At 44.7% G+C, this 14,699-nt stretch overlaps 1 protein-coding gene across 5 annotated transcripts in view; it reads right to left on the reverse strand.

Moving 5' to 3' along the window:
- TMC5 (transmembrane channel like 5) overlaps positions 1-14,699 on the reverse strand; it is a 103,664-nt gene that overhangs the window by 26,699 nt on the left and 62,266 nt on the right. For all 5 annotated transcript variants that reach the window (XM_083153270.1, XM_083153268.1, XM_083153269.1 and 2 more), the window contains 5 exons: positions 13,592-13,743; positions 9,968-10,112; positions 6,583-6,747; positions 4,038-4,195; positions 3,805-3,883 (listed from right to left, as the gene is read on the reverse strand). In XM_083153270.1, the coding sequence (XP_083009396.1) occupies positions 3,805-3,883; positions 4,038-4,195; positions 6,583-6,747; positions 9,968-10,112; positions 13,592-13,743 (699 nt within the window). The remainder of the gene's footprint in view (positions 1-3,804; positions 3,884-4,037; positions 4,196-6,582; positions 6,748-9,967; positions 10,113-13,591; positions 13,744-14,699) is intronic.

Consider the following 14,699-nt stretch of genomic DNA (forward strand, 5'->3'; position numbering starts at 1 on the left):
GTGTCCGCAGGCTTACTAGTCATTCTATATATCCAGAAATGTATATGGGACAGAGGAGAAGATGTATTACGCCAGGTAAATTGATAAAGGAGAAGATGAAAACCCACCAACCAATATTCTGTGTTTGAAAAATGACAGTTTATGGGCTGGAGCGTTATCACCTTCCACTTTATCGCTCTACCATGCTTAATACATCTCTATGAGGTGAAGTACCGCCACTGACCACTAGAGGCCACTCAATGGACTAAATTACAATTTTTTTCAAGGACACTGATCTTTGTCAGACTTGCTGGATATGGACAGAAGGAGCTGTGAAGACAGAGGGCCTGATTCTGATCTTTTCGGTAAGCTGCAAAGCCACCCCAGTGAATCCCCGTCATTATATGCCCTCGCAGCCATCATATGATGTCAGCCGCCCACCCTGACACACTTCGTCTAGCTCGCATTTGAATGGGAACGCCCAGCACTTTCATGGGGTGCCCATGAAAAGCTAAGCGTTCCCTTGCCCCATTGCAGCCACTTTCCTTGTCCGCACCCCCCCTGACTGTGCAAGTCGGTGAAGGCGCCCACACCGAAGCCCTGCACATGCGCATATGAAAATATGCGCATGCACAGAGACTCAACATAGGTCCCCTGTGCAAACAGGCGGGGAACTGATCAAATCAGAATCAGGCCCAGAGATTGGAAGCAGGAGCAGATAGGGACTTTAGGTGGAGTGGAGAGTTTGTGGGCTAAAAATGGTCACAGCTCAAAGAGAAAGTAAAAACGATCACAGCTCAAAGTGAAAGTACATTGCAGAAGCCATCATTTTGAAGCTTACTTGCCTACTTTTCAAAACTAGTTTCACGGAGATTATAGCTGGTAATAGAATTTTGCAAAGCGCCCCATTGAGGGGGCATGTCATGCTCCACCCAAAGGACGTGTTTAGTTCCATATATGGAGAGATTGTGAACGTGGCACCTAGAAGCATGGGGTGCCAGACGGGGTCCCGACACTTGGGATCCCGACAGTCATTTACCCGACATCGGGATCCCGACTGTTAAAACACAGACAGACGGGTTCCCGACGGCCACCCGATATTTTCCCTCGTGGGGGTCCACGACCCCCATAGAGGGAGAATAGAATAGGTGGCGAGCACAGCGAGCCACCGTGTCCGCAAGGGGCTTTGTTGCGCTCGCCATGTTGTCTGAGTCCAGCCAGTCAGGAACCCGACGTCGGGCTAAAGACTGTCGGGATCACAACTGTCGGAACCCTATACCACATACGAAGCATGGGTGTGTAATTTAAAATGACATATCCAATTGTAGATGAGCCCCAAAGCAGTTAGTAAGAGCTACTATACTTGCCAAAGTGCTGGGAAATGGTGCTGATGGTTCAATGTAAATGTATCTTTCGCTCATTCCATTTTCCCCAAAAATGAAACAGTGTAATGTGGGCTAGGTGAAATGAGGGAGATTGCTAGACTAATGAGGCAGAGAGGGAGATTGCTGCTATTTCAGGGAGTCTCCTGCAGAATGCAGGAGGGTAGGCAATAATGTTTTGAAGTGCATTTCACTAGTAGCTGCATAAGAAAAAAAAATAACAAAGGTTAATGTAAAATGTGTTTTCAATAAGTTATAGTAATCAGAACTGTGCTAGTGCATGTTCTGGCTTATGGGGGCACTTTCTGTAACAATGCCCGCCCCCATAACAGTGACATGTGCTGCTCCAGCCATAGTGCATGTTCTGGCTTATGGGGGCACTTTCTGTAACAATGCCTGCCCCCATAACAGTGACATGTGCTGCTCCAGTCCCCAGTGCAATTGCACGGGGGACCGATGTTTTGCATCTGCGCATACGTAGAGTAGATGCATTTCTGGGCATGTGCAGATGCAGGGTGCAAGCGGGCATGGCGAACTACATGTTCGCCGTCCCGCTCGCACCTAGCAGTGTGGGCGGGAGCGGGCATTCCCAGAGAAATCCGGTGATGGTGCGGTGGGCGGGCAGCTGACTTCAGTGTATGTCAGCTGCACGCATGCTTCTCACACGGGGCGCTCGCAGATCAGAGACACCATAGAGGACACCATCGGATGATTTCTCCCCCGCACCCAAGGCTGCGTATAGATGATTATGCAAATCATCCATACGCAGTGGTGCGGGGGATCACGGCAGGCAGTGTCTGGGGGACTCGCAAGTCTGCGAATTTCACAGCCTTGCGAGTCAACCAGAATAAGGGCCATAGTGCCATGGAAAATGTGGAAACATTCAAGACCACAACATAATATATTTCCTAGTAATTGCAAGGAACTGGCAATTCTTTTATATCATGCCTGTATAAATATGTTTTGTACATAAGAGAAATAAGTCGCACGTGGGCCATTATATTCCCCTGGAGCATTGTGACCTCTTTACAATTACTGCTGATCACACATTGTTTAAAACAATGAAAAGAACACAGAGATACTTGACAAGTAAACTAAAGGATCCTTGCAAAGAGCAAAAACATTTTATTGACATTAACACTAGTAAATATAGTGTTCTGGCTGGTGCATATCTCGCTGTGCTGAGAATCCCCCACACTGCACACTATTATAGGGAAATCTCTCCCCCCTCAGCTATACACATACTTAGGGATGACCATCGGTGGTTATCCATCAATGGTACCTCTGGTGATTGAATATACATGTAGGCCCTAATGTCAATAAAATTGGCTTTTCTCCTTTTCATAAGTATGTCCCTTAAATTGTGCCATAGGGGTTATAGATACACATATCACTCCCCTGTTAGCCTACGGGCAACACTGTAAATGGCTTCAGGCATAAAACCATGGAAACACTTTTCAAGTCTCAGTTAATGTAAATAACAAGTGTATAAGGGCCTGACTTTAATCCACGTTCGTCCGGGGGAGTGATGTTTTCCTATTATGCAAGCACATTTCTGCGCATGTGCATACACTGGGTGGGAACGGGCATGGTGAACTGCTAGTTCGCCGTCCCGATCACACCTACCAGTGCGGGCGGGGGGTGGCGGCGAGGGGGCACGCCCATAGGAACGCCTTGCATTTCATGGGTGTTCCCATGAAAACGCTGTGCAGTCCCATGGAAGTTAGGCAGTGACGCGACTGCCGGGGGCGGGCAGCTGTCATTACCAGATGTCAGCTGCCTGGCCGCTTCCTGTACAGGGAGCACGCAAAGCTAAGATACCTGAGAGTGTCTTTGTTTTGTGTGCTCCTTCCAAATCATTCGATGGTCGGCAACCATCTAATGATTTGGCCCCCGCACCCAAGGCAAAACATCCATTTGCAGCCATGCGGGGAACTCGGCGAGTGGGGGGGGGGGGGGGGGGGGGCGGCGTCTGTGCGTCTGTGTTTAATCCACATGCAATGCTGCAAATTTCACAGCGTTGCATGTGGACCCATTTTTCATCACTCCTGGGGTCCGGGAGGTGTGGGCTGCACCCATGGAGTGCTGTAGCTGTAGTGCTGGCTCCTACACAGTGTATAGAAGGCGGGTGCTGCACATTATGTCACAGTCGAGCACCTGGTTCCTGCCACTGAGCAAGAGTTGGTACTTTGCACGCCCCACACCCCTGTAGTTATGCCACTGCTTGGAGCTCTAAAAGCAACACTATTACACTCTAGCCCTGTGCCAGAGTGCTGCCTGACTTCCCTACTGAGCATGTGCAAAACAACAGAAAAATGGCCACAGCACTGCACTCACTGCACCATTTATAGACACGCCACTGATAAGAGGGCCCTGCTCACAAACAAATACTTCTAGAAACCACCATTCCAGTCACATCATGCTTCTTACATTGGTGACTTACCTCAAAGCCACTCTCTGCAATATCTTGTAGCCAGTAGGCGCACAAAATACCAATAATTGACATTTTCAGGAGTACATTTCTGGAAAGACATAACATGAATGTATCTGTTAATCAGCATTTGCAGCCATGCCACTTAGTAAGTGTATGGTAGAGTAGCTATGTGCTTGCACAGTGTACACACACTGCATGTCTATTGTCTAACACTGCATAAACAGGTCCACTATCAGTCTTACCTTATGATCACTACATAGATCTTATGTTGAGGATACTTGAATTTCTCCACTAGGCCTAATGCAGCAAAGACAAGGGGCAGGATGAGATTAATGAGGGCGACCACCACAGGAACCAGTAACGTTGCTGCTTGTTTTGTCAGATTGTTAGCATTTGAATCCTTTTGAAATCAAAACAAGAAAAAGTTGTAAAAGGTAGAAATTGTACTAAGAATATAAGCCAGATGTGGTCCCTGGGGACCGCCCTGGTTCCTGCCCACTGAAGTGGACACTTCGCTTTAAATATCTGGGTGTGTGGGTCACTCTGGATGTGAGGGGATATGTCTGCCATAATATAGACCCAGTTACAGTGGATCTCCAAAAGAAGGTGAGGGTGTGGAGTAAGCTCCCCCTAACGATGACTGGGCGCATCAACCTTTTAAAGATGGCTGTGCAACCTAAATATCTGTACCTCCTACAACATTCCCCTTATTTATATAATTAATAGCATTTTCTCCTCGTTTATATGGGGAGGCAGATTCCCTAGGGTGGTCCTACAGACCTTAATGAGAGACAAGTGTGACGGGGGCCTTGGCCTACCTAATATACGTCTATTTTATTTTGCAACCCAACTAACGCACATTTCTCAGGGACCAGGACAGTCCCTCATTTTCCGCCTTTTTTACTCTCCTCATAAACGTGTCTCCGTTACACTTTCTGTTATCCAACTCGACCCCAGGGGCCCTCCCTCATTCCCTCAAACAGGCTCTGATCATCTGGAGACAATCACATTCCATATATGGCTGGGGAGAGATAGATGGGGAGTCACCAATATGGTAGAACTCTGCGTTCAAAGACCTCCTGTTACTATCAGAGAATAATATTTGTTTACGGGCGGGGCTCACCTCGGTTGCACAGCTATATGTAGATGGTACTCTAAAATCCTTCCAACTACTATGTGATGAGTTTGGGATCTCCAATAGACTATTATTTAGATACTTCCAACTTCGCCATGTGACACAGTCGCAGTTTGGCAGCTCTGCCCCGATTATAACGTCATCTCCTATCAAGGATCTACTCCTCAGCCTGCCTCAGTCTAAACAGGTCTCTAATATATACTGTATGTTAATCTTCATTTACATGCCTCTCCCCAGCATTTAGACAGCCTTCGAACTAAATGGGAAGTTGATTTGGGACCCATAGAAGAAACGCAGTGGATACAAATTCTGGGCTCAGTTAAATTCACTACTCCCTGTATCAGATACCAACAGATATTCTTTTACATATTACACCGTTCATGTTGCACGCCAGTGGTACTGCATAGAGCAAACCTTATACTAAATGCGGACTGTCCCAGATGCACTTCGCCTGATGCAGACTTTTGGCATCTACTGTGGCAGTGTCCTGGGGTGTTTGCCTTTTGGAAGGTAGTCTGGTCAGATATTATGACAACGGAGTCTTCTCTCCCCCATATGTTGCCGGCTATTTGCATGTTTGCCCTTGACATTGAGGAGAGCCACTCTCCCTCAATCTATAAATACATCCTATGTCTCACCACCATGGCTAAGGTTGTTATCGTGCGCCATTGGTTTGCCGTGGCCTCTCCTACCATACACCAATGGCGTGCTTTGGTGAATGAAGTCTCTGGTCATGAGAGGTACACACATCGTTACCGGGGTAAGCTACACCAGTACCATGATAGGTGGGATCGCTGGAACAACTCATCGATAGCGCTAGTGTCTATGGTATAGAAAGTGGAACACCTAAATTTGACGGAAGCTATGCAATTTCTTATCCGTATATTACCTATATCTGCCCCATTAATAATAACCACGCAGGGACTTTACTTTGATCTATATCACTCCTTTTAATGTGTATTTACAATATGTTTGAAGACAAGAATCATTTTCCTATTCCACTCTTAATTAATTTGTAACATTGCATTGTATGTAAAGTTGTATTCATTTTTCTTTATGTATGTATGTATTACAAAATTTCAATAAAAATTTTTACGCAAAAAAAAAAAAAGAATATCAGCCAGAGCCAGTCCTAAGCATAGGCAAATGCCTATGGGCATCTGAAAAAGCCTAGGGCTTATGGGTAGGCTGGACGTTTATCCTGCCAAGATGTCCCCCAGATTTCAAAAGTCCTAGCTGACAGTGGCTGTTCTCCAATGTAATCTTCAGCCTTTCTGGCACCGCTACATCGCTTCGTGTCACATTATATAATGGGCAGCAGAAGCAGCAGATGTCATGGGGATTGAATTACTGGAGACACACAAGGGGGAGAGATTTGATTGCTGGAGACACAAAAGGGGAAGAGAATTGATGGCTGGGGACACTGACACCTTCTGCCTTCCCAGTCACACATTGCCACGCCCATTCAATGAGGCCACACCTCCTTCTTGGGTCCAACATTTGGAAGAGGCAAACCAGCTGTAATCTGCTGGTCAGTGCCAAACTCTGATATCAGCTATACAGTACGTTTACAGAAATGGTTATGCCCCATTGTGGTGCCTGATAAATGTTGCTATACACCCCAATACAAGTATAGCCACCAAGAGAATTACCTGTGTAGAATCTTGTACATGAAGACAGAGGTAGTATACACCACAACAACAGCCAACTGAGAGCAGTACTGTCGCAATCCAGACAGCTAGGTGAGCACCAAACCGAGCCAATTTCTGACCAAAGGAAAGCTTTAGTTTCTGTAGTAATTTTTCAGAAAGTGTTTCCTGTGATAAAGAACAAAATAAAAGTACAAATATGTATGTGTCAAGTGCAGAATATATACACTGACTATAATGCCATGTAAGTCATGTACTAAATCATTACTTCATAGACTACTGATGCCAGGGACGTGCGGTGAGGTAAATGGCTCAAGGGCCCCTGGCAAGTACCAGAGCAAGATATGCAAACAATATATGAGCCTTGGGGTACACACCAGCATTATACACATATGCAGCAGTATACACTGCTGGAAAAAAGGTAGCCAGATGAGGCACTGCATCACCTGCCATAGACTTTTTACTCCAGCGCTTTGACTATAAAAATTATTAGAATAATAAAAATATGATTTTTTCAAATAAATTATTTGTATTTTTGACATACTTTATCAATTTAAAATGCCGGCATATACGCTAGTATGACAGGGGAGGCTGTGCCTCACCTGCCTCACCCCACCGCACGTAGCTGACTGATGCTAAATACACAGCTCATTAGTCTCCTAACTCCACTATCTCTTATTACTTGTCTATGTATAAATGACATCCAACCCCCATAAGAAGTACCCTAAGCAGAAAGGTGGGTTGTTTTACTACTATTGCTGGACCCTTATTCTTTGGACACCTGAATGACCAGCACTGGATAGAGCAAATCAAAAGCTGTCAAAAGGGGGGTTATTCAGAGGTGATCTCTGTTGTGCGAATTCGCATGGCGAGCAATCACCACATGACTGCGCATGCGTACAGATCACAGTACACATGTGTGATGCCAGCGACAAAATTAATTGATTTGGTGCCGTTTGATTGACAGGAAGTTTGCTGTTTGTGGGTGGTAACAGCCGTTATCTGTGAGTCTCAGGGAAAACGCAGAGTTGTGGAGGGTTCAGGGTTACGCAAACAGTAAAAAAATCATTAGATGGTGAGTGAGCTGCGTATAGATTTGTAGCTGTATGTCGACTGCTGAAATTGCTGAAGTCATTCGCAGTCTGGCACAGGGCTGGTTTTCATTTTATTGCGGCGACTATTTGATCGTAGACCTATATAAAATAGCAGAGCAACGATAAGGTCTGGATAACCACTGAAGTGCGTTATTTCCTTACTGCCTGGTGGTGCTGATGCTGGTGGTGAACAGTGGTTTTTACAAAGTAGTATACAAATCTATGACTTAGTAATCCCTTTTGATTTTTTATAGAACGGATCTGTTAGTGAACCTGATGATAGTTTTTCTCCATTTCATAGATGTATGAATTCAATTAAACTCTAGAAATAAGTGAAGGACTAATGGTGCTTACACACGGTTCGATTCCGTCTTTGATTCGATTTCTATTAGATATGAACTATTTGACCTGCTCTGAAGTTTTTCTACTCCTTTTTGATTTCCACTATTTTCTATACGATTTTCCATTCGGTGTGCATTTAGATTTGCTATTAGATTTGCTAGATCAGGCAGGAGATGGACATGGAATTGAATGATGCAGTGAACACATTAGATTTGCACTATGTACACTAGATTTGCACTATGTACATTAGATTTGCACTATCTACCATTAGATTTCCACTATATAGTCTTGGCTGACAAGACTATTTTCCTATTTGATTTACAGTACACAGGAGCGCACATTGGGATCAACTCCGCATTGAATGTAGAAAAACCATTCGATGCCCATTTGATTTTCTAATGGATTGTGCATCTATAAGCAAAATGGAATAGAAACATAGTGCATAACTCACCGTGTGTGTGCTCTATTAGGTCAGCATTACGGATTTGGTCATTATAGATCTGCCCTGTATAGTACTAAGAGGCTGATTCAGACCCACTCCTGGCTGGCCAAATTCAGCCTCTTTCCCAATGTTTGGGGTTTGCGCGTGCGATTACGTGTTTATGCGCATGTGCAAACCCCGGGAACGAATAGCTTTGGTGAGTTTCACACTCGTCAGGCCATTTGCGCCAGAGGGGGTGGGCAGAGACGTACAGGGGGCTGAAGCAGGGGAATGCCCAGCATTTTATAAAAATGCTGGGCGTTCCACTGGGAACTCAGGCATGGCATTGCCTGCTTGGGGTGGGCGGCTGGCGTTACATCACATCAGCGACAGGCCCATATTTGGCGATCAGCGGCAGAAATAAAAATCAGTTTAGACTGACTTCTATTACCGAAGGGGAGAAAAACCATTTGATGGTCGGCCACATTGAATGATTTCTCTGCCCTTTGGCTGCATGCAAGAGGATGTGTTCGAGTACACATCCACTCGCATGTTAGTGAGGGGATTCATCGACGGGGGGTCAGGCATTCGGGAGGCGGCACGGGGGCTTACCTGTTTGAGTATAAGCAGCAGCCTAGTGAACAGGTCTGAATCAGGCCCTAAATACTGACATTCAGAAGAGAAAGTGATGTGATATTATATTAGAATAGATAGAACCTTGACGCTGACGGCTGAATACACATTTCCCCTGCGCTTCTATCTGACATGTACAGGACCGGGGTCTGGTTTCTCCAGATTTCAAACACAGCCTATAAAATGACAGTTATATGCTGATTGGTTGGTACTTTTTCTGTCTCTCTGCACGCCCATGAAATGCTGGACGGACCCCAGCGACGTCCCTCTGCCTGTCAATCATTTTGTGTACGCCCTGGCGAGAGTAAAACTCACCTAAAGGAGTTCACTCCGGGGGTGTGCACATGCGCATGAGTGACTACGCGCATGCGCACTCCCTCACCATCAGAGATGGGGCCGAATTTGGACCTGTACAAACAGGTCTGAATGGGCCTCATAGTCAAAAGCCTTTTGTTTTGTAAAAAAAAACCAGTTTTTCTGGAAAATTCTGGATAAATATACCTAGGGGTGTATTCAATGCGGCCGACGAGGGGGTTAAACGGTGGGGATCGCGGAAAACAAGAGATCCTCGCCATTTAACCCCCGCACCGGCCACCTACCCTATTCAATGTTCCGGGGCAATCCTCGCTGTCAGAGGACGGTGAGGATTCCCCCAAACAGCGAGGCTCGCGGCTAATGCTTGGAGCCCACTGCATTTAGCCACGAGTCTCACTATTTTAGCGGCCACATACGCCGTTTCCCCCTCACTCCAAAAACAGAGCAAGGGGAAAAGATGTATGTAGGGGTCAGTTGAATACTGACCCTGTGAGCTGTCACAGCTCACAGAAAGCATTCAATACTGCGCCTAATGTACTATAATCAATAGGTTCTAGGAGCACTGGGTCCATTTAAACCTTACCTTTATCTGTGTACTGAGATGTGTTTTTTTTAACATTACAGCCTTCTCATTATGCATGCTGAAATCCCAGCTGCACAGCAGCTTTGAAGCATTTCCCGAAAATGAAGAAGGATTAATAAAGTTATTTCGAAATGACTTTGCGATGCTGAAAAACACATGAAAAAAAAGAAAAAGTAAGTAATATATGTTCTAAACCTAGTCAGACAACCTTATTAGAGTGCGTCCAGCTTACGCAGCCTGGCCACACACACTGCAGCACTCAGTTAACCTACTATGGTTTGTAGGCAAAGGTGTGTGCAATAAAAGCTCTCAACATGTTTCCAAGACAAATGCTCGTTTACTAGTAAGTGTATACTTATCCTAATGATTTATGTGGCTTTGCAGTGTCATAGCTACTAAAGTCACATTACCATGTTAGTGTTATAAGCAGTGGCGGCGCATACCTTATTGGGGGAGGGGGGCTGCCTCTGGCCGCAGTGGGGTACTGCGATTCAAGCACCCTCCTCACCCTGTTGCTGCCACCGCAGTTGTAGCCACCGCTGCCTCCTCTACTGGGTCCCCGGCGCCTGTGCTTTGATGACAGGCGCCGGGACTGGTGCATGCGCAGTACAAACATCTGTACTGCGCATGCGGCCAGCTTCTACGGGCTGCTTCGGCAACAGCCCATAGAAGCAATCTTGGTCCCGGTGCCTGTACAATACAAATGACAGGCACAGGGACCAGCATGTGCGCAGTTCCCACATAGATACTGCGCATGCGCAATCACCGTTTTTACAGGGCAGCCCGCAGAAATGGGACTGCCTTTGTGACTGGCAGGTCGGACATCCAATAGGAAGCCACTGCCAGTCACAGTGAAGCCAGTGCAGTCTCACAGACTGCATCTGGCTTCACTACAGTGGTGGATTTTACCTGGGGGGGGGGGGGCTGCAGCCCTGCAGCCTATAGGTAAAAACCGCCACTGGTTATAAGAGTTACATACTTGAGAGAATACTGACAATTAGCAATAAATATGAAAAGCTGCACTTTTAATATAAAACAGCAATGTAAGTGACACCCACTGTAATAATTTGGGAGAGGCCCACTTAGATCCAAAACTGTCATTTTTCATACACATACTGTATGCTTGTAACTTATAATAACTTATTATTATCATACTAGGTAGCCCGTTCAAAATTGATTGAAACTGATCTTCTTTGCCGTGTCATATCGTATCGACAAATCAAGGGAAAGAACTCTAGGACCAAAAGTTCATTTTTTTATTTTATTTTTAAACAAACAATACAATATACAATTCTAAATGAACAATTCGTCAGAAGCAGAGAACTTTAAAATTGTACCTCATTTATTGATTTTGGTTAAGGATGAAGGGAGAAGAAAGAGATCGTCAACAAAAATCTCCTTCTAGAAATAATATATATGATATATGAGGAGGCTACGCTGCTTGTCTTCAGGTGCTGAACTTCGGAGCAGATCACCAGGAGACTGCGCTGCTTGGCCAGCCCTTGTCTCCAGGTGCTGGGCACCAGGGCAGAGCGTCAGCAGGCTGAGCTACTTGATCAGCCCATCTCTCTGTGATTCTCTTTGTCATGAGCATCATAAAGCAGGTTTTTTTGGCCCCTAGTGATGAATAAAAGGTAGCTTCTTTATGGTTTTATGCTCTGTTTTGGATAAAATATATATATATATATATATATATATATATAAATAAAAAAACTCACGAGTAGCCAGCACTCTCACTCCCAATGTCAGCGCTGGGGTGCTCTGCCGCATAGAACAAGATGCAGATATGCAACAACTCTCACACGGTCTACTCTCACGGTGTTAAATAACAACACATACCCCTGGCTTTTGCAACGTTTCTTTTGCCTATTAGCCCGTCATCAGGCAGATACAAGCATTCTATACAGTATATACAGGTAAAACAATAAAAATTATTGAATTTTAAAAAATGACAACAGGTAATTAACAAGTGCCGCCAACAGCACCCTCTACTCTGCAGCAGTGTGTGGTGGCACACTTCACACCACCCTAGTAACGGCCATGACAATTGGGGTGGCCAATCTTGGGATCTGTGGGATCCGTGAATGTGGCCCCAAAATTACCAGGATTAGACTGCGCATGCGTATTTTAATGCCGTGCAGCATCTGAGCGCTGCTCCGAACCTCACCTCCCAGCCGCACCGTCCGCACACTCAATGTAAGTAAATGTGCGGGGCCGCCGGTGTGGGGGGGATGGGCGTTTTTTTTATTCTATTAGGAATGCCAATCCCGGGATCCCAGGAATCCTGGGATTGAGCATTATTCAATCCTGGACCTCGGGATTGAAAAAATGCCCAGGATTTCCATCCCTACTGACAATGATGTGTAATCAATGTATTCCTGTAAATTATAGGGGCAAAGTACTGTTATAATCATGTGCAAGGAGAGGGACAGAGCTGGATCTCGGAATCTGTTAAATACACAGCATGTTGTTTACTACACAGTGAGTTATACCATTAAACTAATCATTTCATCATTTGGGAGTGTGCCTGTATTTCAGCCATAATCCCACAATTATTCTCAGATAAACTGATAAGAGAGCCAGGTCACAAACAATATAGATTGCATGGTGAAATGTTGATAACCTGACACATTTTTTCTAAAAGCTGCAAAAACTTTACAAAAGTGAGAAAGTAAATTTTTAGCTGCAGGTTTTCCAACTCACCAAATTTCAAAGATTCAACTGTCTATTTTTAAAACAGCAATATTATAAAAGGCAAACGCGCCAGTACAGTACATGATTTTGATTCCCTGCACCTCAGTACGCAGACTATTTTTCTCAAGAAAAGTCTCTAAGTGCGGGTCCGGATGACGGTCCGACAGTGGGGATCACGACTGCCGGTGCTCCGACTTCGACACACAGGGGATATTCTCCCTTGTGGGGATCTACGACCCCCATAGAGGGAGAATATAACCTGTGGCAAGTGTAGCAAGCCACCGGGCCCGCAGCGTGGCGAGCACAGCAAGCCCGCAAGGGGCTGCTTTGCGCTCACCCCCCTGTCGGAGCACCGGCAGTCGGGATCCCGACGTGGGATACTGACTGTCGGGATCCCCACTGTCGGAGCCCTATACCACACCCCTAAGTGCAAGTGCTATATTTGCTATACAAATACAGGTTGAGTATCCCGTATCCGAATATCCGTTATCCGAATTATTCCGAAAACCATACATTCCAGAAACTCACTGGGGACATTTGTAACAGCACTACTGAGGACATATGTAACTGACATTATATATGTACAAGAAAATGATTGCTTGGCATTCATATTCAATATCTGAGATAGTACACACATTTTGTTTCATGTTTTGAAACCTTGTTTTTTGAACAAATAAAAATATATTTGTGTGCATTTCATGTGTTTGATGTGTTTATACAGCATAAACGCAAGATACATCATTGAAATATTCAAATATTCTGAAATACGGAATAATCCGTTATCCAAAATTGAGCATGAGCTTGAGCATTTTGGATACGGGATACTCAACCTGTACTAGTATTTTATAAGTTTTTCTTGTCCTTGTAAAATCCCCTTTTCTTTGTACAATGAAATAAACTTTGGATGTTTTGCAGAACAAGTCACATTACCTGAAGAGCAGAATCAGGAAACAAGTTGCCAGATACAATCCAATAGTGAATATATATGCCAGCTGCATGTTGTATGGTGCTAGATTGGCTTCCTTCCTGATGGTGCCATTTGTGTGAAATCCATAGTACAAAACCGTGTTTGCAAAATAGCCCTGAAAAGGGAAGCAGGAATTTATTGTAACGTCCCTTTTTGGACTTAAAACTTTAGCTAATGTATATACTTAACTAAGGTTGTGTAGAAAGTATATTTTGATACCTTTGCCTAGAAATTATTTATTTACAACATTCTAGAACAGCCACCAGCTGTTGTAAAACTACAAGTCCCATCATGCCTTGCCATGATTTTGCAATTAGGTAATGCTAAAACTATGGCAAGGCATGCTTGGATGTGTTGTTTCACAAGAGCTAGAGGGCCATAGTTTGGACATGCCTGATCTAGAAGATAATAGATAGAATCTGATTGGTTGACAATTGTAACATCACATCTTCAATAGAACTCTAGAACTCCCATCTTAGTAAATAAACCCCATAATGTGCCAAATATTGTATTTTATTTAGTAAATAAAAACAATGCTTTTTAGAAATTGTATCATTTGAGCCAGGGCTGTGTGTAATTATAAAAATAATGACAACGTGTGAACTGCAGGATGGCATTTTCCAGTGAAGAAATTCAGTATTGTTCAGGGTAGCAATTGTTGTAGAATGTGCATCAGCCTAGGACAGTGGTTCTCAAACTCTGTCCGCAGGCCCCAACACGGTTCACATTTCCAGGTCACCCGGCAGGTGCACAGGTGCACTCATTACTGACTGACTCTTTTTTAAAGATCCACAGGTGGAGCTAATTATTTCACTTAATTCTGTGAGAAGACATGCAAAACATGCACTGTGTGGGGTCCGGAGGACTGACTTTGAGAACCTGTGCCCTAGGATAATGGATCCCAATAGCTGTTGGTTACTCTGTGAAGATACTGGACAATTTACTTTATGTAGTTGAGTGATAACAGTAATGTGTGCCTAATGTACTGTAGTATGCATACCTCCCAACATGACCCTCTCCAGGAGGGACACAATGCTCTGTTTCTGGACTTTCCTCTGAATGTATGATTAC

The sequence above is a fragment of the Crinia signifera genome, chromosome 7 (genome assembly GCF_055691185.1).
Source record: "Crinia signifera chromosome 7, ASM5569118v1, whole genome shotgun sequence".
NCBI lineage: Eukaryota > Metazoa > Chordata > Amphibia > Anura > Myobatrachidae > Crinia > Crinia signifera.